This window comes from Siphateles boraxobius, unplaced genomic scaffold (genome assembly GCF_051911475.1).
Source record: "Siphateles boraxobius isolate OS27281-9 unplaced genomic scaffold, OSU_SipBor_1 16, whole genome shotgun sequence".
Classification (NCBI taxonomy): Eukaryota; Metazoa; Chordata; class Actinopteri; order Cypriniformes; family Leuciscidae; genus Siphateles; species Siphateles boraxobius.
Window position 1 is genome coordinate 15,234,741 of NW_027508766.1, and position 22,246 is coordinate 15,256,986.

The 22,246-nt window shown below is 35.5% G+C and overlaps 1 protein-coding gene across 1 annotated transcript; it reads right to left on the reverse strand.

Moving 5' to 3' along the window:
* Positions 1–40: 40 nt before the first annotated feature.
* lnpep (leucyl/cystinyl aminopeptidase) lies at positions 41–19,117 on the reverse strand. The gene is made up of 18 exons (XM_077231691.1): positions 18,728–19,117; positions 14,691–15,513; positions 14,394–14,532; positions 12,136–12,267; positions 11,906–12,026; positions 11,597–11,748; positions 11,003–11,116; positions 10,766–10,897; positions 10,498–10,629; positions 10,156–10,307; positions 6,231–6,322; positions 5,949–6,132; positions 4,662–4,818; positions 4,351–4,535; positions 3,976–4,137; positions 3,744–3,884; positions 2,786–2,867; positions 41–2,692 (listed from the first exon to the last, which is right to left on the reverse strand). Exons 1-18 carry the CDS (start codon positions 18,744–18,746, stop codon positions 2,561–2,563), a joined length of 3,051 nt encoding a protein of 1,016 aa, XP_077087806.1. The 5' UTR covers positions 18,747–19,117; the 3' UTR covers positions 41–2,560.
* Between the last annotated feature and the right edge of the window lie 3,129 nt (positions 19,118–22,246).

Consider the following 22,246-nt stretch of genomic DNA (forward strand, 5'->3'; position numbering starts at 1 on the left):
AGTGCCATCTACTGAATTTCTAGACAGAAAACTTGTGGAATTTGTGCACACATTTTTTTTTATTTCCTTTTTTGTCTTTTATAAAGATGGGTCAGTGGTTTTTCATTAAGCAACATCTTAAAAACATAGAATCCAAACCCAATGTAAAGCTGTTTAAAAACATAAAAATAAGACAATTTCCCCTGCAACCTGGTCGAACTAATAAATATTTTTTTTCTTCAGGCATTAGACGGTTTTTAAGTCATTTAACATAGCAAATTTTTCACAAGCAAGTATATTTCTCCTTTATACTATGTCAAGTTTAACCTTTTAACCAAAATATCATTTCTATTAAACAGCCAGTCATAAACACACAGAAACACTTCAGGTGTTACATAGATAAAAAGTATTACATGAATACTTATTTTGTGAATGGCAGCCAATAACACAAAACATCTCATGAGGGACATCACAGAAATCAACAGGTTTATATGAATCCTAAATTATGACAGCTGAAACGGTGACATCAAAATAATTTCAGAAAACTGATTCAACACTCTATTTTTAACACTTCATTGTGTTTAATTGACCATATTATAAATCCAGATGAATTCAGATACATGGGGATTACAATCATAATGTTTGTGTTTAAACCGATCTATAGTAACAAACATGAATACATTCATCGATAACTGTAACGCTCTGAACTAACATTAGAAGTGTCCATTACAATGTAACAATGCTGCTGTTGTCCTTCCTTTAAAGACTATCATTCACTTTTATCCCAAATATATAAATAAAGCTGCTGATCAAGGGAATAATTACTACTACAAACCAAATAATAACAATGTACCAGTCATATTTGACATTTTATGAGGTCAACGCACTGAGCTATAAAGAAAAACCTGGAAGTGTATTAATGTGAGCTTTATTCACAGTGAGCACAGATTCTCACACTGACACATGGAAAGAACTAAAAATCTGTATGGAGCTAAAAAACTATATTAGAAATGCATGCATAAAAATGCACAAATATTCACACACAACATCTCGTTAATGATAATATCCCAGTAGATTTTTTTCATTAAAATAAAGCTAAATTGGGTGTGTATTTGTGGCCTGTATTATGAGTTTACAAAATGTAATGTATTAATTTGCATAAATGTGCATCTTGACACATGCATTTGTGCGCGAATGTGATATTGTTTTGACTCCATATTTTTTTGACAAACTAAACGCATTTTAAACATTCTGCTAAAACAATTCCTGAATAGCTATAAAATCGGTGAGGAAAATATGTGAAGAAAACACTTCACACACACGAAAACCTTTAATCCTTGAAGAGTAAAAAAAAAATCAGTAGCAACCAGTGAAGATCAGCAAGGAGTGAAAAATCTAACAACTCTCCATCAGTGATGTGACTTTAGAGGCATTTTTTGTCTTATAGCAATTTGACAATAGCGAATTACCCTTAACTAACTTGCTAACAAATATATATATCTTTGAGTCAAATCATATGGGTAAAACGAGTGAGTTTACATTTACTTTGCCTCTTCTATATTTTACAACAAAACTAAAATATTTCAGCTTCATCAGAATGCACATGGCAAAACCCAAAATAAAAGAAATGCTAACTTAATCTTTCCTATGACCAACAAATTTTCTTTTACCTATAGGCAAGCCTGCACAAACAATACATAATATACACACTCAACTCTAAAATTAAACTGTAAAATACATCTTGTGCAAAGGATGAAAGTTGGAACATTTGTCAGGCAATAACATTTACACAGTGCTGGATTACAAGCATTGTATGACTGCAAATTATTAAAAACATCACCGGCACACACATAAATCAAACTTTTATACTTAGAAGAAAGGGGCTTGTTGTGACGCATCTCTTGTCGCATAATTTCAGTATTTCACTAGGCAGCTATTGTTTTTGGCATTGCGTGATAAGGGCATATTTAAGAGATACTGATGGGAGGTTTTGGTCTGTAGCCACCGACAATAAGTAAAAGGGATTAAATGCATCATGATATTTAAACAACAACCAGATTTGCCCTGAGCAAGGTGAATTTATGAATAGTGCAAATAGTGCTTGAGGCCAGAGCCATACATATACCGAGTTGGGGCCCCCCAAATTAACCACAAAAAGAAAACACGCCAGCCTTTACACTAAAGTTATGACACAGGAAATCCTATGCTGCTTACTTTATGCTTTCATTTCACTCAGAACTTAAAAAGAAGAAAGAAAATACATCTGTTTTACACGTAATATCCAGACTTGTTCATTTACATAGCTAGTATTAAAGGCTAAATGTTTTCAGGCAGATATCTAGTAAGCTTCTGGCTAGGTCACAGTTCACTGGAAAATTCCATATAAGACGCCCTAAAAAGAGATGTTTTTTAAACAGCCCTTTACATCCAAGTAAATCTGCCCTTCTGACTTGACTTTGACCTAACGCTTGTACATTTATGGCTCTGGCTGTAATATCGGTTATCACTCACACCTGCATGTGCCCGGTGACATCACCTGAGGGAGTGAGGCACAAGAGAGGAGCCGTCTCCTCTCTTCTCACTACAGCCAGAGCTGTAGTGTGTTCAAGTTATTCTCCATCCATCGCATGTTCTGCTTAATGGTCTCAGTGGCCTCCTGCACGATCCTCAGCTGAGAACCTTTCGCCCCAAGAGAACTGAAGAAGTTCTGGGCCTGGACGAGTGAAAAATAATTCAGTACAAAAACATTGGAATTGGACTTTTTCATATATATACTGATCTCCTTTTTTTTTTTGGATGAACAGACCTCCACGAGATGAGTTTTTGTGGAAAATTGACTGGTTGCGGACATGATGATGCTCTGAATGGGAAAGGATCCGAGAGGAAACCTTACATAAAGAAAATGGAAAAGGGAAAATTAAATTACACATTGAATGCTTTCACGTACAATGAACTAATTGATACATTTGCAAAAGCACCTCATTAATAAAAAATGTGGTTTCTATATTAGGCCTTAAAACATTTATGACCTTTCTCCACTAAGCCGTTTACAGATTCAGATTATTTTTTTTAATGCCATGTCAGCATTCAAAGCTATTTTCACGGCAAAAATTCAATTACAAAAATACTGCCGTTTACATAACACCGGTTTCAATTATAAACTTTTTATGCGTTTTGAATGTTTATCTATACGACAACTGTGTTTCGGGGGCCTCTAAACGAGTTTCAAAGTGCATGTTTTTAAAACGGTACTGTTATCGTCCCCATGTAAACAGCAAGAATGTGAATTTGTGAAAATGGTGACGCCATGTGCATGCATATTACGTATTCAGTCTATAGTCCATAGTGTTTCTTTACAAAGTGACATCGCCAACTACTGGCCTGGAAATGAATAATACAGCAACTTAAGTTTAGTTCATTTCACAGATCCGTGTGAATGGGGATTGTTTTGAGAACATTGGCATCTGTACGCAACAAAACACGTTTCTGTTTTTAGAACATTGTCGTGTAAACATACTCTGGACAAAACACTGGACAAAACACTGTTTAAGGTCTTTTCATTGCATTTTTTTCTTTTTCTTTATTTTTATTTATTTAACTTTACTATGCACAATCAGTGTATGCACATGCATGTAAAGAATAAAAGGTGTAATATTTACATTAAATGTGTGTGGATTCAAAATGTTGCTAAAAACAAATATTTAAGTAACCCTCCTCCTCCAGGGGTTCTTTGATTCTTTAAATATGATAAGTTCACCACTCACTTTTGAGTGATTTTGTCCCAGTTCTCCTTCACAAAATCCCAAGCGTAGAGGTAGCCAGCAAAGTTCCTACAAATCGTGTGGATCACCAAAGGGAAGTCTTGAGTTTGAATCTCACTTCCATCAAGACTTCTCTTCAGAATCCTAAAATGGAAAACCAAGTGAAATTCAGTATTGCATGTGCTGACAGCTCAAAAGATTTTCCCTCCCAAAAGAACATGTCATCAAGCCTTACCAAAGTATTTTCCGTACATCCTGAGTGCTGGCCAAAGCTTCCAGTGTCTTGTGCTTCTCTGTGTCATAGATGGAGAGTTTATATTCGTTTAGAAGCACATCCCATCCGTCATCTGTTTGGGCAGCAACTTTGAAAACTGTTCTCATGAGATCACTGGGAATCCTAATACAACACAGCATACAACAAGAAGAGAAAAAACTGCAGTTAGGAGCTCAAGAGTCAAAGGCTTTAGACAATGTCTCTTTCCATCTCTTTGCAGACTAACAATAATGACTTTCTTTTTTGCAAATCACAAGACTAGTTATCAGCTAATGAAGAGCAATTCAAATAATTCAGTCAAGGGTAGCGGATCAATCAATCACTACTCAAACTTACGGAGAGGTCTTGTTGGAATGCATCCACTGATCATACAGATGTTTGGCCTGTGTTGTGCAGTTGGGTCTGTTGAGGGAACATGCCATCTCCAGCAGGGCAGACCGAAGCGTAATTTTCGACACAGAAGCTTCCAGTCCCCATGACTGACTGTCCATCAAACTTCCAAAATGTTCGTAGATGTAACTCTGCAAAGATTGAAGTCAAACAACTTTTAGAACTAAATACATTGTCCTGAGATAAAATAAAGAGAGACCTTTAAATACAACAGCTACATAAGATGTTGTAGAATGTAGATGAAAGTTGTTTCTTACCGTCATTCTAGTTGCCAAGTTCAATTCTGATCTTTTGTCCAGCAATCTGTAAATCTGATCAAGCTGGAAGAGAGCTTCAATCAGAGGAGCCGTCTCCTTCTCATTTTTTATGTAATCCATTAGGTTTAAGACCTGCCTGAAGGACACCCTTCCCAATCTGGAGGAAAGATGAAGCATAATTAAGCATCCCAACAATAAATATATATATTTTTGAAACTGATTAATCGTAGACCTCATTGATCCGAGGATAAAGTTCATCTCTCTGAAAAAGAAAGCCTGTAATTATCTAAATAGTTTGTTTGTGTACATGAATGTGTGTGTGTGTGTGTGCATGTATCTAAGCATGCACAGGTCAGAGGCTTTTATTTTTGCAAGTACACATGCAAATGTGTTAACATGAACATGATGAACATGCTCATGAACACTAAATGTTTGTCTAAATTTCGATCTCCCCCATTAATTTTCAATGGATGGTCATTGTGGCGAGCAGGACGAGGCCGAGGGACGTGAGAGATGCGTGACCGGTTCGTCTCACAGGTGACGTTCATTATCACTCACGCCACCGGCCTCGCGCCGTTCTCTCATGTCCCTCGGCCTCATCCTGCTCGCCAGTCATTTTTGACCAACATAAGCTCAGATCAATGAGGCCTACAATCAGTCAGTTTAAAAAATAAATACAAAACCTGTCCTAATTGAAAGTTGAAAAAAGATTGAATACCGTATTTGGTGATATTGCATAACGAGATACAAGACAATATTTTAAACTATATTACTGTATTTTTGATCAAATGAATGCAGCCTTGATGAGCATAACATACATAAAAATCTTACCGACCTCAAACTTTTGAATGGTAGTGAATTTCAAAATAAAAAAAAATTAAAAGGACAAATCATTTAATGTTACACTGCAGAAAATATTCTTGAAAAAAATTGTAAAACATAAATATTGCATGTTGGTTTTGATGGGTATTACAGTATTATCACATCACTATAAAATATTCTCAAATGTACAACACTCACACCAATCAGTGTGTTTTTTTCTCCAGATGTTCATGATGGATGTTCAAGATGTTTTAAATTATTAAAAAAATTGTGTATTATTTTTTGTAAGACTGCAATTGCAAATAGCAGTATTATGAAATAAAAATATTTTATAGCTGAATCACAACAATAAAAACTATTGATGATATAAATGATTCCTTGATAATGTCAGGTTTTACTTGATTGTAGGAATTCCGTAGCATCAGCGTCTAATAACTTTAACCTTTCATTTAAAATCAGATCTACCTGGAGAGAGCAAAGATGTTATTGATGAGAGCTGCTCTGTCTTGACAGGTGAGGACATTCATGTCCTCTTTCAAAGCATCAATCAAGGCCTTCCATCCCTCCATATCATAATGCACTATGTAGAAGCCATCACTCCTGAAGTTGAACTTCAACCACTTCACCTCATCTGGAATCTTTAAAATGGCTGGAAAAGATTTAAAGCAACAAAAAATATATTAGCATTTCCAGTAGTTGGAATATTCTGTCTATGTCCGTACACTTGGTCCTGAGGACAATGCTCACCTGTTTTGTCCTTGAGATGAAACACTTGCTTGCAGGAGCTAGAAACACTACAGCTGTCGTTCACATATGTCAGGGGAACATGCCACAAGCTGCTATATGTAACACAAAAGTCGATCAATTAACATTAAACATTAAGAAAGGCGGACTTCAAGTAAAGCTTGATGTTTTAAATAGATCATTATAACAGAGCTCGTTTAAACCTCTGGAACCTTAATATAAACAAGACTATTCTATCTCATGCCATACACTCAGTATGAACACAGTTCAAAGTTTGGTAAGATTTTAAAATGTTTTTGGAAGTCTCTTATGCTTAACAAGGTTGCATTTATTTGATCCAAAAATACAGTAAAAACAGAATTATTGTGAAATAATTTAAAATAACTGCTTTCTATTTTAATATATTTTAAAACATAATTTATTCCTGTGATGTCAAAGATTATTTTTCAGTAGCCAACATCTGTGGCCAAAAATATTGGGAGTGACAAATTATACTTACATAATATAAGTTCTTCAGTATTTGTAGTTTATATTTTCATGTTTCTATAGAATACTGGAAAATAATGATAATAAGCCTTTCATAGGAGCTTTTTCACATGACTAGTACTTGTTCACACTTTCCCATGTGCTGATGTTATGATTAGTGAAATTATATTTTGTGCATTGTGAAGCTTGTTGCAATTATTTAAAATGCATCTGATCTCTCTGCACAATAATCTAGAAACAATGTGAATCAACACCACAACAACTAAAGCAGAAAACATTGTCACTGCTAAAACTTTTGGCCACAGTTGTGCTACAGTCTTCAGCGTCACACGATCATTCACAAGTCATTCTAATAAGCTGATTTACAGCTCAAGAGACATTTATTATTATATATGTTAAAACAGTTGTGGTGCTTAATTTTTGTGTGTAAATCACGATACATTTTCTTGGTGAATAATGAGGTTCATTCTCATGTTACGTAGCACGTTTCAGCTTCCGCACAAACCAATGAGGTTCATTCTCATGTTATGCAGCACGTTTGAGCTTCCAAAAGAACCAATTAGGTTCATTCTCGTGTTACATAGCACATTTGAGCTTCCTGAAGAACCAATGTGGTTCATTCTCGTGTTACACACAGCACGTTTGAGCTTCCACAAGAACCAATTAGGTTCATTCTCATGTTACGCAGCACGTTTGAGCTTCCATAAGATCCATTCCGCAAGAACCATTGAGGTTCATTCTCATGTTACGTAGCACGTTTGAGCTTCCGCAAGAACCAATGAGGTTCATTCTCATGTTACGTAGCACGTTTGAGCTTCTGCAAGAACTAATGAGGCTCATTCTCGTGTTACGTAGCACGTTTGAGCTTCCACAAGAACTAATGAGGCTCATTCTCGTGTTACGCAGCACGTTTGAGCTTCCGCAAGAACCAATGAGGTTCATTCTCATGTTACGCAGCACGTTTGAGCTTCCGCAAGAACCAATGAGGTTCATTCTCATGTTACGTAGCACGTTTGAGCTTCCGCAAGAACCAATGAGGTTCATTCTCATGTTACGTAGCACGTTTGAGCTTCCGCAAGAACCAATGAGGTTCATTCTCATGTTACGTAGCACGTTTGAGCTTCCGCAAGAACCAATGAGGTTCATTCTCATGTTACGTAGCACGTTTGAGCTTCCGCAAGAACCAATGAGGTTCATTCTCATGTTACGCAGCACGTTTAAGCTTCCTGAAGAACCAATGCGGTTCATTCTTGTGTGTTACGCAGCATGTTTGAGCTTCAAGAGGTTTGTTCTCATTTGTCAAGCAGGTTCAGTTGAGCTTCTCTTTATGTTCGCTGATCAATGTTTATATGCAATTAGGGTTGGGCGGTATTTCGGTAATACCCTATACCGCGGGGTCTTAAAATAGCAACGGTATCAGTTTCAATACCGTCATTACCGGCACTTATATATAATATATAAATATAATTTATTCAATGCCTAAAAATGCTTATGTAGTTGTCATCAAGTGACAGTGTGGAGGAGAAAGAAAGAGAGAGAGAGAGAATGGAGAGGCGGTAAATACTGACGAGGCAATTTGTAAATGTTGCAATAAAAAAGGTGACCGCGAGAGATGGAAACACCTTTAACCTAATGTCGCATCTCCGAAACAACCACCCACTCACTGCTGCGAGGATGCATTTTTGCCCCGAGTTCATTAAATAAGCGCATTATAATATTTTAACAAATAAAAACTAATGTTATTTTTTTTTTTTACATTGATAATGAAAACTGAACAGCACTAGTAAGATGGGATGCATCGGGAGTCAGACATTGACCACTTAATTAAGTTTCATTTTGTAAAAGGCCTTTCTTTAAAGTGAATTTCGTTTTGTATAAATTGTATCTTAATTTTAATAATTTTTTTATCAACCAATAATAAATAAGAATCAAATATAGCAGATAATCATGACATGATCGTGCGCTAGCGCCGCGGTCACTTGCATTGAAATCTCATCATAAATTAACCGGAACTCAGTGTATGTCTCACAGACATGACAGATATCTAAATAAAGCTTGAAATTTCATTAAACGAAACAATTCAAAACGAAAAGAAATAGGCCACTCGCTGATTATTTAATCCATGATGTGCATTTCTCTCTATTCGCGTTCATACGGAAATGGCGATCATCAAATTAAACGAAACTATTCAAAACGAAAAGAAATAGGCTAGCCTACTCTCTGATTATGTTATCCATGATGTGCATTTCTCTCTATCGTTCACACTGGAGATGGCGATTCGTCAATTTCTTTAAATGAAAAAATTCAAAAGGAAAAGAAATATAGGCAGCATACTCTCTGATTAATCCATGATGTGCATTTCTCTCTATAGGCGCGTTCACTACGGAGATATTAATCGTCAATTTCTTTAAACGAAACAATTCAAAACGAAAAGAAAAAGGCTAGCCTATACCTTCTGATTATGTAATCCATGATTTTCATTTCTCTATATATGCGCGTTCACTACGGAGATGGCGATCGTCAACTTAATCTTTGCAGCACTGACAGAAAAGTTGTATTAATAAAAATCAATGGACGCGTGTCACCGGATTTACAAATGCACTTGTTGCTTTTTAATTTAATTTAAATTAATTAATAAAATGAATACAATTGCCATAATTGTAATAATAAATATTATTAATTGTCCCATTTTTGCTCATTCATAAATAGTATTTATATCTACCACCCCCTCAGCACCTGGGTTAAAAAATTATTTGGCGCCACCATTTTATAACGGCCCACGTATTAAAAATAGTCGAGTCTAAATAGGGCTCCGGCTCATATTACATTTAATGCCGTCAGCCGGGATCAGACACAACGTGCACGGGTTGGCCTTGATTTTTGTTTTGGTTTTTTTTGCCAGATCTGGTATTCAGTTTCTGAACGGTGTAGGCACAAGCCAACAGTTTGGTGACGCTATCTGAGCCTTATGTCATAATTTTTAATTAGTCACGGTAATACCGTATACCCCGGTAAAATAGGGAGGAGGTTTGACGGTATCAAAATTTGGATACCGCCCAAGCCTAATATGCATAAAAGCCTAAATTAAATCTGTTCATCATATAAAGTGATCGTGTATAAACCACTCAATTAATTTGGATTATATTTACAATCTCTTGTGATAGCTGTCAATGGAGAGTACAGAACTGGCTCAGATTTGATTAAAAAGATCTTCAGTTGTGTTCTAACGATGAATGAAAGTCTTACAGGTTTGGAAAGACACGAGGATGAGTAAATGATGACAGAATTTTGACTCGGTGCAACTTATTTTCTGGAGCATATGGTACCCAAAATAGCAAAAAGAGCCTAAAGAACATTACTAACCAACAGCAAACGGATCTAATTTCACCCTAATTTATTACAATACATTTTTAGATCAATGTTTACAGTTAAAATCCTCTACCTGTTGTCTGTGCTGTTTTCGGCATTCAGAAAGAAATGTTCTTGCGACAATGTCACTTGAGTGCCATTCCTCTTCACTGTGACCAGAGGAAAGCCCTTATGAACAGTCCAAGTGTTCATCATCTCAGATACACTTACATTTTGTTTGCTCACCTATGGAGAACATGGATGTCACTGCACGCTAATAAAAACATGGCTCAGATGTTAGCTCAGTTGCTTTTTCATTAAGTATAGTAACTGTATGCATGACACTCCAAAAAACTATTTGTTTTGTTATCGTAAATGTTAAAAAGCAATCACTGTTCAGACATTTTAAATCCAATCAAGTAAAAAAAGGTCTGACCTGAGAAAGACTGTTCCATAAATCTTCACTTTCTGTGTTTGATCGGTTATACTTTAGTAAGTACTCAATCACTCCTTTTTGAAACTCCCCATTTGTGAGGGTTGCATTGAGCATCAGCAGTATTGAAGCACCCTTGCATGATCAAGAAACAAGTTATGAGAATAGATATACAATCAATAACAATCAATGAAAATGATTACATTGTGCCAGTTTTCAAAAAGAGGGTTAATTAAGCCACTTCACAAGCAATAGGTAATGTATGATATACCTTCTCATAAGACACAGAGTCAAACATCTCTTCAACCTGCTCTGGGGTGCTCACGACAGTAGACACTGGGTGGGACGAGTTCAATGCATCTTTGGCTAGTGCTTTAAATCGAACATTTAAGAATTCAGTGCCCTAGAAATGAAAGACACAAGATCAAATATAGACCCATTCAAACAACAAAAAATAACTTACTGAAAGAAACTACGGGTATTTCTCCTAATTTAGTCTAAAACTTACTATGTCAAGGTTTGGGAACAACTTTTCAATCGACATGTACTGCATGTAGGTTGCAAATCCTTCATTCAGCCAAAGATCATTCCACCATCTCATAGTCACCAGATTTCCAAACCACTGAAGAGAAAAACAACATAATGAACATAGCATGTCTGACTCACCTTTTCTTTTTATTAGAATTGAAAGAATTCATTTCCGATTTATCATTTGTATTTTATACTACTATTAGTACTGGGCAATGATTAATCGTATCCAAAATTAAAGTTTGTGTTTACATAATATATGTGTGTGTGCACTGTGTATAATTATTTCGTACCGGGATATATAAATACACACATATGTATGTATATATTTAGGATTTTTTTATTTATTTATATATAAAATATTTATATATAATATAAATGATGTATAAATATATATATATATATATATATATATATATATATATACATACATATAAATAATGTATAACAATGCAATGGTGCAATATTTGTGGGCCCTGATAATGTCAAATGTCTGCTTTTAATTATAAATTATTTGTATGTGACTATCATTACCCTGTCATGAGAATGTAGCTTTATTTATAAAGTGAATTACCTGGTGGGCAAGTTCATGAGCAATGACAGAAGTCACCAGTCGCTTGTCTATAGGGGAGGAATTATTCCCCACTAGCAAAGTTGTCTCACGGAATGTGATTAGTCCCCAGTTCTCCATGGCTCCAGCGAGGAAGTCAGGAATGGCCACTAAATCTATTGATTTTCGAAAGAAAACGTGGTCATGTAAGGCAACACAATTAAACATTTTTAAGCTTGTTCTTCGTAAAAATTACATTAGCATGTCCATTCAGCTATTCTAGGAATATAATAATCCCTGTTTGAAGAGTTTTTGTGAGGAAAGGTGTCTTACCTAACTTGCTTAATGGGTAGTCGATCTCAAAGAACTCATTGTAGTACTCCAACAGTTTTGCAGCGGTCTCCAGAGCATAATGCACTTGTTCCTTTTTGTCTGGAACGGCATACACAGACACCTGCACAACATTTGAAGAAGAAAAAAAAGAAAAAACTATACCATCATGCAATATGTTATGTTTCCAGAATATTTTCAACACAAGACAACGATTTGAGAAGAATACATACCATAGTATTAGAGACATTCCTGCTGTAACTACTAAATTCAGCCACAATAAATGCAACCAGGTAAGTGCTCATTGTATCACTTTTCTTAAACTCGTCTTCTTGAAGGCCATTTTTTAAATCCGTGGTTTTGACCTAAAAAAAATTAAACAAAAATGTATGGACAATACAATTACAAAACTATAAAATTATCAAAAGAAAAATAAGAAAATAAAAAAAATCTGACAAGGTTTTATAAAACAAATATTACAATACTGTTCAAAAGTTTTGGGTGAGAAAGATTTTGTTTTTGTTAATGTGAATGTAAAAACGGTAATGTAAAAACAGTAGTGTGAAATATTATTACAATTTGAAATACCCATCATCTATTGTAATATTTTAAAATGTAATTTATTCCTGTGATGGCAAAGCTGAATTTCACCAGCCATTACTCCAATCTTCAGTGTCACATGATCCTTCAGAAATCTAATATCATATGCTAATTTAATGCTCAAGAAACGATTACATTATTATCATCAATGATGTGAACTGTTGTGCTGCTTGATATTTTTGTGTAAACTGTGATAAAAAAAAAATCTCAGGATCCTTTTATGAATAAAAAGGTAACGTAAGAACAGCATCAGTTTAAAAAAAATATATGTATATATTTTCTAACATCCTAGAATTTACTTTAATATCTACCTTTACTATTACTTAGTGATGCACCGAAATGAAAATTCTGGGCCGAAACCGAAAATTTAGGATGCACTTGGCCAATAACCGAAACTGAAGCCGAAAATGGCTTCTTTTAAAAACGTATACTAATATTAATATATATATATATAGTACAAAACCTAAACTATTTTTAACAATAAATATAAATAATAATACCAAATAATATTATTCTTCAAGTTTTATGTTCCATCAAATAAAATTGTTTTTTAACAGTTGTGCAAAAAAAAGATCCACAATTATCTGAATAACTGCACACAAAATCACAGAATGGCAGTGCTGCTGCTGCTGCATGTAAAAAAAAGTGTACTTACATTTTAAATTGCTGTGCAAAACAACAGTGCAAAAACAGCAATCAAACTTAATCCAACTCAAACTGTGAACAACATGTAAGCCTATGTAGCCTTAGGAAACACAGTTGTGCAGTGCTACGCAAATTTTAATGTAACTACTATACACACAGAAAATTGGACTGCTGTTTATTTAAGCAAACGTGGAAGGTTTCTCTTTAAGAACAAAAGTTGCTAAGCTTTTTGACAGGAAAGACGGTTCTTCTTCTCATTAAGAACATGAGATGCTGCACTGAAAGTCTCTCACTCACTGTCTGTGCTGGAGCTTGGGGCAGATAAATAACGTTACCTGCGTGCAATTTGTTCGCGCGCCAGTAGTCGAGGGGATTGTCGATTCTGGCAATGGGTAGTTCACCTAGATACGTCTCTATTTGTTGTGCGGCTGCGCTTGTTCCAACGCCGCTACGAATCGGGGTGCTTTCCTATAAAATTTCGTCAAATATCTCTGAAAGTCAGGGAGTGTACGCTTCCTCACTTGTACGTAACCGTTTCTCAGGCACCGTTTGCGGTGCGCTCCCCTTCGAGTCTCTTCCTTCACTTTAAAATACTTCCATACCACTGACATGCTTAATCTTTGATAGGCAGACGCGTGATAACAGCTTGACCGTGAGTGAAACCTAAGCGCATGCGCACGGATGGGAGGGGCGGGTGACATTCATTCCGGTTCACGTTTTCAGCTGTTTTTTTTTATTTCGGCCCGAAACCGATAATGCCATTTTCGGCCGAAATTTCGGTGCACCCCTACTATAACTATTTACCTTTACTATCACTTCTGATCAATTTAATGTATTGTTGCTGAATAAGTTTCTTTCTTTTTTCAAAAAACAAACTTTTGAACGGTAGTGTATACACAAACACACACACACTTGTAAACGTGGTTTACGTGGACACTCCATAGGCGTAATGGTTTTGATACTGTACAAACTATCCCCTTACACTAACCCTATATTTAAACCTACCCATCACCGAAAACTTACTGCATTAAAACACTTTTTTATGACACTTTACCATTTATGAGGACACAGGAAGTGTCCTCATAAACCATGTTTACATTGTAATACTCATGTCACTATACACATTTGTGTCCTCATAAACCACATATTCAAGAGCACACACATACACAGCAATTTAAATATTTTATGTATTAGCCACTTAATTTAAAGGGGAAAAAACAGTAAACAAACAAACAAACAAAACTACCTTGGGCATGTTTGAAAGACTGATATACTTGGATTCTCTGGTAATCTTAATTAGAAAAGTTGATTTAAAAGCTGGCTCGTCAAAACAAGGGAAAGCCTTGCGGGCTGCCAAGGGCTCAAACTGAGTAGCGGCCAAAACTCTAGAAGAAAGATGGAGTGAATTAAAAGAAGTGTTTGAGAGGCATAAAGATAACTAAGTAGAAGTAACGGTCAATCAACACACTTAAGCAGACTGGTTCATTCAAATGTATCCTAAATATTCAGAAGGTTACACAAAGGTGAATTGGACTGCGAATACCTTTTGGTACCATTTCTGTCGACATAGGAGCTGTTGTAGAAGCCATCATAGCTGGTGGAGAAGTTTGCTGTGTAGTCAATGCTCAAAACATATGGCCCCTTCTTAAGATCTTCTGGAAATTTGATGGCGATCTGCTGCCAAGGTTTGTACTCCAGGACGTGAACTACTTTATTATGGAAAGTGGCCTTGGTTATGTTCATATCAGAACTGTGCAGGACAATAATCTTTGTTTCATGTAACACTTCCACTTTGATTGACACACTGCCTTGAAAGGTCATATGCTTCAAGTCGGGTTTGAGTGAAATATCGTAATGCACTGGATGCACACTGGATGGTAACCTCAACTCTGTCCATGGGAAAAGTTCTTTACTTGTAGAAATTGGATAGATTCTCTCCATGGTTGAATTTGTCTTTTGGCACCCCGTTCTGGTGAAAGTGCAGCCTGGAACGAAGTAAATGACCATGAATATGGAGACCACCACAACCAGGAGGAGAACACCTACCACCGTAGACTTAGCTGAAGGCATCGAGCACGATCCAGAAGGCTGGTGGCGGGTGTAGGATGAGGCAGCGCTGCGCTGGTTGGAACTACGGTTCATGAAGGACATGCCAAGAAGACGGGCGGAGGATTCATAGTCTTCCTCGTCTTCGTCCAGGTCGTTTTCCCCAAGGCCTCGGACTAAAAGTCTTGAGCTGCGGGGTTCATAGACTACATCATCTGAGTCGATGGGGTAGGAAGTGGACTCCTTCGCCAAATCCACCACATCTGGCTCTTCATCAAACATGCTGTTCTCAATCATGTTCCTTGGCAGGGGAGCTCTTTCTGTAGGTTAGAGTAGCAACAGAATAACATAAGTGAATACAAAAGCATGGTTGTTGGAAGTGGCTTCCTGTTTACAAGCACGATGCCGTCTAAAATAACCAAGAGCTTTTCTGTAAAAGTTGAGTGCTTTTGTAGTCAGCCTACACAAGTGGTTTAAGTCAGAGTGTAAAAGGAAGAAAACAAATGAAAGTGAAACTAAAGATGAAAGAAATGTTCATGTATCTCTGTGCATATCTGTATGCACCAGCTTAAGATCATCGGTAAGTTTCGGTTCAGTAAATACTTCCATCCATGACCACAGACATTCACCAATGTACAGCATAACCGATTTAATACTCAATTCAATGTTGCTAAACTATTGTCTGCGTATGATTTGTCCCAGACAGAAAATAAAGTGACCGCAGAGTTCCTCTTTTACTCCTTCTTTTACTCCTTCAAATTACTGTTTAACACATTGCTTGAAACCACTAATGTGTCCTACCTACTGACCTGAGGTCAAACTCAGGTCTGCTGCACAAAGACTCTTGTTCTTTAAGTGGCCTGTATTTCAACTTCTTTTTAACAACATATGCCTGATTTATCGTTTAGCACAGTTCAGAGTTTGTGAACTTCAGTCATAAGCACATAAGCAAACACTTGCTAAATCTCACAGAAACACATCACGATCATATTTCATAAATGAATAATACATTTTGCAATGACTATGCAGACTATTTTTTCAAGACTATCTGCTTTACGATGCCATAATTAGCCTATGTCAGTTAAAGTCGGCATTGAGCGGAAGTTGATATCGTCTTTCCTTCCCTGCTGTGACGCATAGAGTGAAATGACTTCTCAAATGAGAAAACTATTATTTTGTCCATCTGGAATTGATAAGATCAATGAATTGTCGCTGTGATCTCATGTAAATGACAGGTTGCTGGAGGGTATGGCTGCACGATTAGAGTAAAAAACATAATTACAATTGTTTTGGTTAATATTGTCATCACGATTATTTAACATGATTAAGAGTTGACCAAAACCGTATACGAGTAATTCTGTTTTCACAATAGCGATATACATCAAGTTAGGTATATTTTAAAGGAAATAAGGCTGCTATGATACCAACATTTTAGATACTAGTGAAACTTCACAATTCTTGATAGCAATTTTGATACTACAGCATAAACTAAGGAGGCATTTACACAATCCTGTTTTCAACTAAAACTGACAACTTTTTATGCGTTTGGGCGTTAACGACAACAGTGTTTGGGTGCCTGAAAACGTAAAAGTTAAAGGCATACGCGAGAACCGGACAACCAAAACAACAATGGTGGACTTTATTTGTGCTGCTCAAGAGAATTCACACTTCTCCAGCAAAAGTAGCCTATTGATTTACTGTTTGCATTCACCGCTCTGTAGAAGAATGCGTATTGTGTGCTTAGTGTTTTCTCACAAAGTGACATTGGCCTGGCATGCATAATGTGTTTTTATTAATTTTCACAGATCCGTGTGAACTGTGAGCATTTTGACAACGTTGTCGCCTTAACGCGAAACTTTTCAAAAACAGCAAAGGAAAAACTTTTTTGTTTTTTGAACATCATTGTCATGTAAACATACCCTCATATTATAAGCAAACGAACGCAAGTTAAAAAAAAATCATCAAAAAGTAAAAGCAAAAGTAATACAAAAATAAAAACAAAGAAAAAACAAAACTTAAGTTGTTTATTAAAATTGAATATTTGAATCATGCAAGTCTATCTAACAGTTTAATATTCCACTAATAGCCAACTACAGAAAATAATAAACAAATTTAAAAATATAGCACTGCATTCAAATATATGCATTCAGTCCAAAGCAGTGAGGGATTTTCTCGTTGTCTTTTGTTGATTAATTAACATTTATGCCACAGAAGGCAGCCAGGAATATTAGGCTGCTGTCACTTTAAAGTCACCATAAAAACAAAATAGCAAATTATTGTTTATGGAATATTGCAGTGTTTATTATGAATTATTTATCTATTCACATTTTTTTTCATGTGACCTCACACTCTTTAATCAAATAAATTCCTCTTGCACTGACATCTCTTCTCTTCTCTAGTGTTTACTGGCACAATGGTGGGACAACCTGTCACAGCAATAACAAACACCAACCATCCAAATCAATACCCGCTGGACAAAATTATGGTCCATCCAACATTTTTCTTGTTCGAAAAGCCGGTTCACTTGGATATACGTTACAATAAGGAAGAAAAGACTATAACAACTGCTGACTTTAATTAAAGACTAGCCTACATGGGCAAATGAATAATAATGAAAAAACAAACAAAATTATGTACACTGATAAATGATAGATCATTTTTATAATAAAGAACCCATAAAAATATAGGCTAAGCATGATAACTTGAATCACATTTCGCACTCAAATTCTCATTACCACAATGATACACATACCAATTATTCCGAGTGGTGATTCTCATTACTGTATGATTCTGACAATATGAGTTTTTTTGTTGTTGTTGCGCGCGTTACGGTAATTAGAACCGGGAGGATCGTGCTTAATTGTAATCCATGATTATTTAAAGAGATAAGAAAAGACAGTAGTAAAAAGTGACAACCAGCTGGCCTGTGTGTCACATGTGCAAGACCATAAAAACACAAAGCAGTAAATGTCACCTTGCAAATATTTTGGGCAAAGCATGAACCCTGGGACTCTTTTAGGTCTTAGGTCTGATGCACGTAGACTGTCAGATCAGATGTAATGACTTAAAGGGAATATAAAGTCAAATGTGGATGCTGACAGCAGAACATTGTGAGACATCACGTGAATGACAGTCACCAAAACAAATAAATTACTGATCTAATTTACCGATTTATTCACTTCCGCTCGTAAACAATGATACAATTTAATTTAATCAGAGATCCTGTCATGACCCGTCGAAGCTGATGCACTAATGGCTATTTAAATGTTGTCTGTTAGCCAGCTTAAAGTTTGCATAAATGTTACATCTGCTTACTTAACCAAACCAGCTCCATAACTAACTCTGAATTATTTTGCACAGATCAAGGACCATGATAAAAAACATGTTATAACATTACAAGAGCAGTACTTGAGGAAATTAAATCGCATTATACATAAAAAGCGAAGCAGCTAGCTGTAGCATGTTAGCCGATAACTTTTTTGAGGTACACGACCTCGCGTCTAAATGAAGAGTCCATATTAGCTGCAGCCTTACCGCTTTCAAACGTATCCATGATTAAATGTAGGTCTGAAGTAAAAACAAATCCTGTTTCAGCTGAAAGTGCGGATGTTTAATTCTTAGAGTGGTGAAGAGTAACAAATTCACTCAACGGAACACATCAGATCAACTGTTGCTAGCTTAGCATTTTTATCCTGATCTACAGCTCTGTCACTTCACAGCAGTAAAAAGATCGATCAGCGGTTTATTGAGCCATCGCTGCACACTGTTTTTTCCGATATAACAGTGGACACAAACTGAAAGTGGCAATCACTGCTGCGAAACAAGCAACACGAGTGTTACTTCCCCATTCAGCTGTCCCGTTTAAAGTGACAGTTCACCCCAAAATGGACATTCCGTCATGCTGTTACGAACCCGAATGACTTCAATGATACATGTGGGGGGAAAGTGAATATAGAAAAAAACATGTGGAATTCCAAACACACAATTTATCACTTGTCTTATTTTATTATCTGCATCATATTCTTCCTTTCTTTCTTTTTTCCTGTTTGTTTGGGATTGGAAAGCTTCAAGCTTCACCAAGGTTTGGAAATAAATCTAATTCTGATTCTTCTGGTTCTGATTATTTGCTCCGCAAATGAAAGAAAGTCATATAGGTTTGGAACGACACGAGTAGGCCTAAATGATGACAATTTTTTTAATTTTATTTTGGGTGAACTATCCCTTTAAGGACAGCACTACTGCTGCTGCTGCTGCTGCACTCCTAAAGAAATACAGCCACTGAACTGACTGGCTGCCTGGCATATTGATAATATTATCCTCATAATGACAGTTTCGCATATAATCACAACAGACACATAAACAAAAGTAAAATATATTTTCATTAAAAATGTACAAACATTTAACTAAAACTTAGCCTATGAAACAAAACATAAAATCTACATATAAAAAAAGATTTCATAAAGAGATTAATTCATACCAATAGCTCCATATTCCTGATGATTTAAATGGTTTGCAGATTCCATCCGCAAAGACAGACTGCCATGCTCAACAAGAGCAACTGTAATAGCGTCAATTTTCAGCAATTTGGACAATCACATGCAAACAATTACCCTCTCTGAAAAAACACGACAATAGGCTGGTGTATTCTCAAGAGCTTGCAGTGTGCAGCACATTTGTGCAGTGGAACCGTTATAAATAGCTGTGTCATTGTTTTCTACAGTAGCCTATCTGTTTATTGAGGAGGACTACTGTGAAAACAGTTACAATTTCATACTAATGAATCACCATATCACCAGATTAATAAATATGTATAAAAATAATTACACGTGGTTTGTAATTATGTGGTGTTATTTATTATTAAGCTATTAGGCTATTTACAATTTATTACCAACTTGATGCAGTTGGTATTGTACAGGCTTTTTTGATTAGCCTATCTGTGAATGGTAGAGAAAATTTAATTCTATTAAAAATCCTTTAAATACTTTGTATGTTAATGATTTAATTTATTTATGTTTTCATAGACACTGTTGACAGCTATATTATGGCTGGCTTGAGTGTATTGTGAACTGAAGTAAAGCAATATTGCCTCCTAGCGACAGTAAAATTAGCCCTCACTCACACATTTACTTGGCTCTATATGGGGAAATTCCATTGATTTCTACTGTTTATAGCTACAGCTCATGGGCGTAGAATAGGCGGGGGACGTAGTGTGTTCACGCAGAGGCCAATGATTGGCCTCTGCGTGAACACACTGCGTGGCCGCCAATTGGAATACAGATTAATCTCTCCAAAACGAGGCGATCTAAACATTATGTAGCGCTAACACTCTCGTGTAATGTAGCCTGTTTCATTCAGGGAGTGAGTTAGCATGTTACAGTCTGAGTGTTACTGTGTCTCAAGGCTATTTATTGACAAAAAAGTATATGTGAATAATGCAGTGCTAATCGACATCCTTTTTGAAACAAGTCTCTTACTCACCATGCAAGGCTCCTTTCATTTAATAAAAAATACGGTAGAAAACAGTAATATTGGAAAATATTTTTATAAATTACAATAGCTTTCTATGTAAATAGAATTAAATTGTATTTATTCCTGTGATCAAAGCTGAATTTTCAGCATCATTATTTCAGTGATCCTTCAGAAATGTATTCTAATTTGCTGCAATAATCATTTCTTATTATTATCAGTGTTGAAAACAGTTGTGCTGCTTAAAATTGGGAAGGATTAATCAGTAGAGATTGTGTTGTATGTAAAGAAAATGATCAAACTTGCAATAATGCAATGCAAACATTGTCAAAGGGCTAACAAGAAATCCCTCCTGACATGCTTGTTACCCCTAAAACCATTTACAAAATGCTCTTACGCTGTCAGTGAGCATCATTGTAATAAACAATGATGTTTATTAGAAACTGCCCTGATGTTGCCCTTTCTAACCTATTTATCCTTATAAAAAATAAAGGATAAAAAAAAAATATATATTCCACTATATATGAATGATCAATATATTAAACGGTTTAACAGTATATTAAGCAGGGGTGGTAAAAGTACTCAAAAATTATACTCGAGTAAAAGTATATATACCTAAATAAAAAATGACTCCAGTAAAAGTAGAAAGTCCTCCATTCAAATATCACTTGAGTAAAAGTACAAAAGTATCCGATTTAAAACATACTTAAGTACTGAAAGTAAAAAGTAAATATTCAAACTGTAAATATCAATAATTAAACATTGCATATCACTCCCAAAACAATTGATCTGTTTTAATTGAACAAATTATTAGATACTGCAATTAAGAATTTGTTAGATTTGCAATCAGTCAAGAGACAATGAAGCACCTTGCATCAATTCTAAACAATTTCATTAAGTTTAGTGACAGCATATTATGGTGCAATGACTGGTAGGCCATTCTTTGATACAAATTTTACAATTTCAATTAAATTATTGTGGTTTGATTCCGATCTTGATTCAATAGATTCATTTTGATAAATATTTGGTACAGTAGATGCATGTTAATTTTTAAATTAAGAAAATCTCACCTAATTCTGTAAACATAGGCTACAGAGAGCCCTGTCAGCTGGTATTATTATATGTTAAAAATACATGTGATTTTTATTATAATAACAACTTTATAATATTTTAATGATATAAGTAAAAATATAATAAATATATAGTGCACATTTAACAAAATACTAATTTATACTAATATTACATATATTATAAAATACAAATTTTTCTAGCCAACTAACATACTATGGTCATTAAATGTTTTTTTTTTTTCCTGGGGTAAATGTAACGTTATGTGACATTGTTCTCCAGCTGTTTTATTGACCTCTATCCGCAGTTGAAAAACAAAACTGATTTATTGATATTATGTATAAGGTATATACATTTTGGTAAGTTGTACTGTATCTTTCAACATAGGCTACCTATTATTGTTCATTTGTGTTTATTTACAATTAACTAGTAGTAAAGAGATTAACGGCACCCCATAGCAGGCGCATTTAAAACATTTACATCACATTTAAAAGCTCCAAAACGGTATTTATTGTTTGA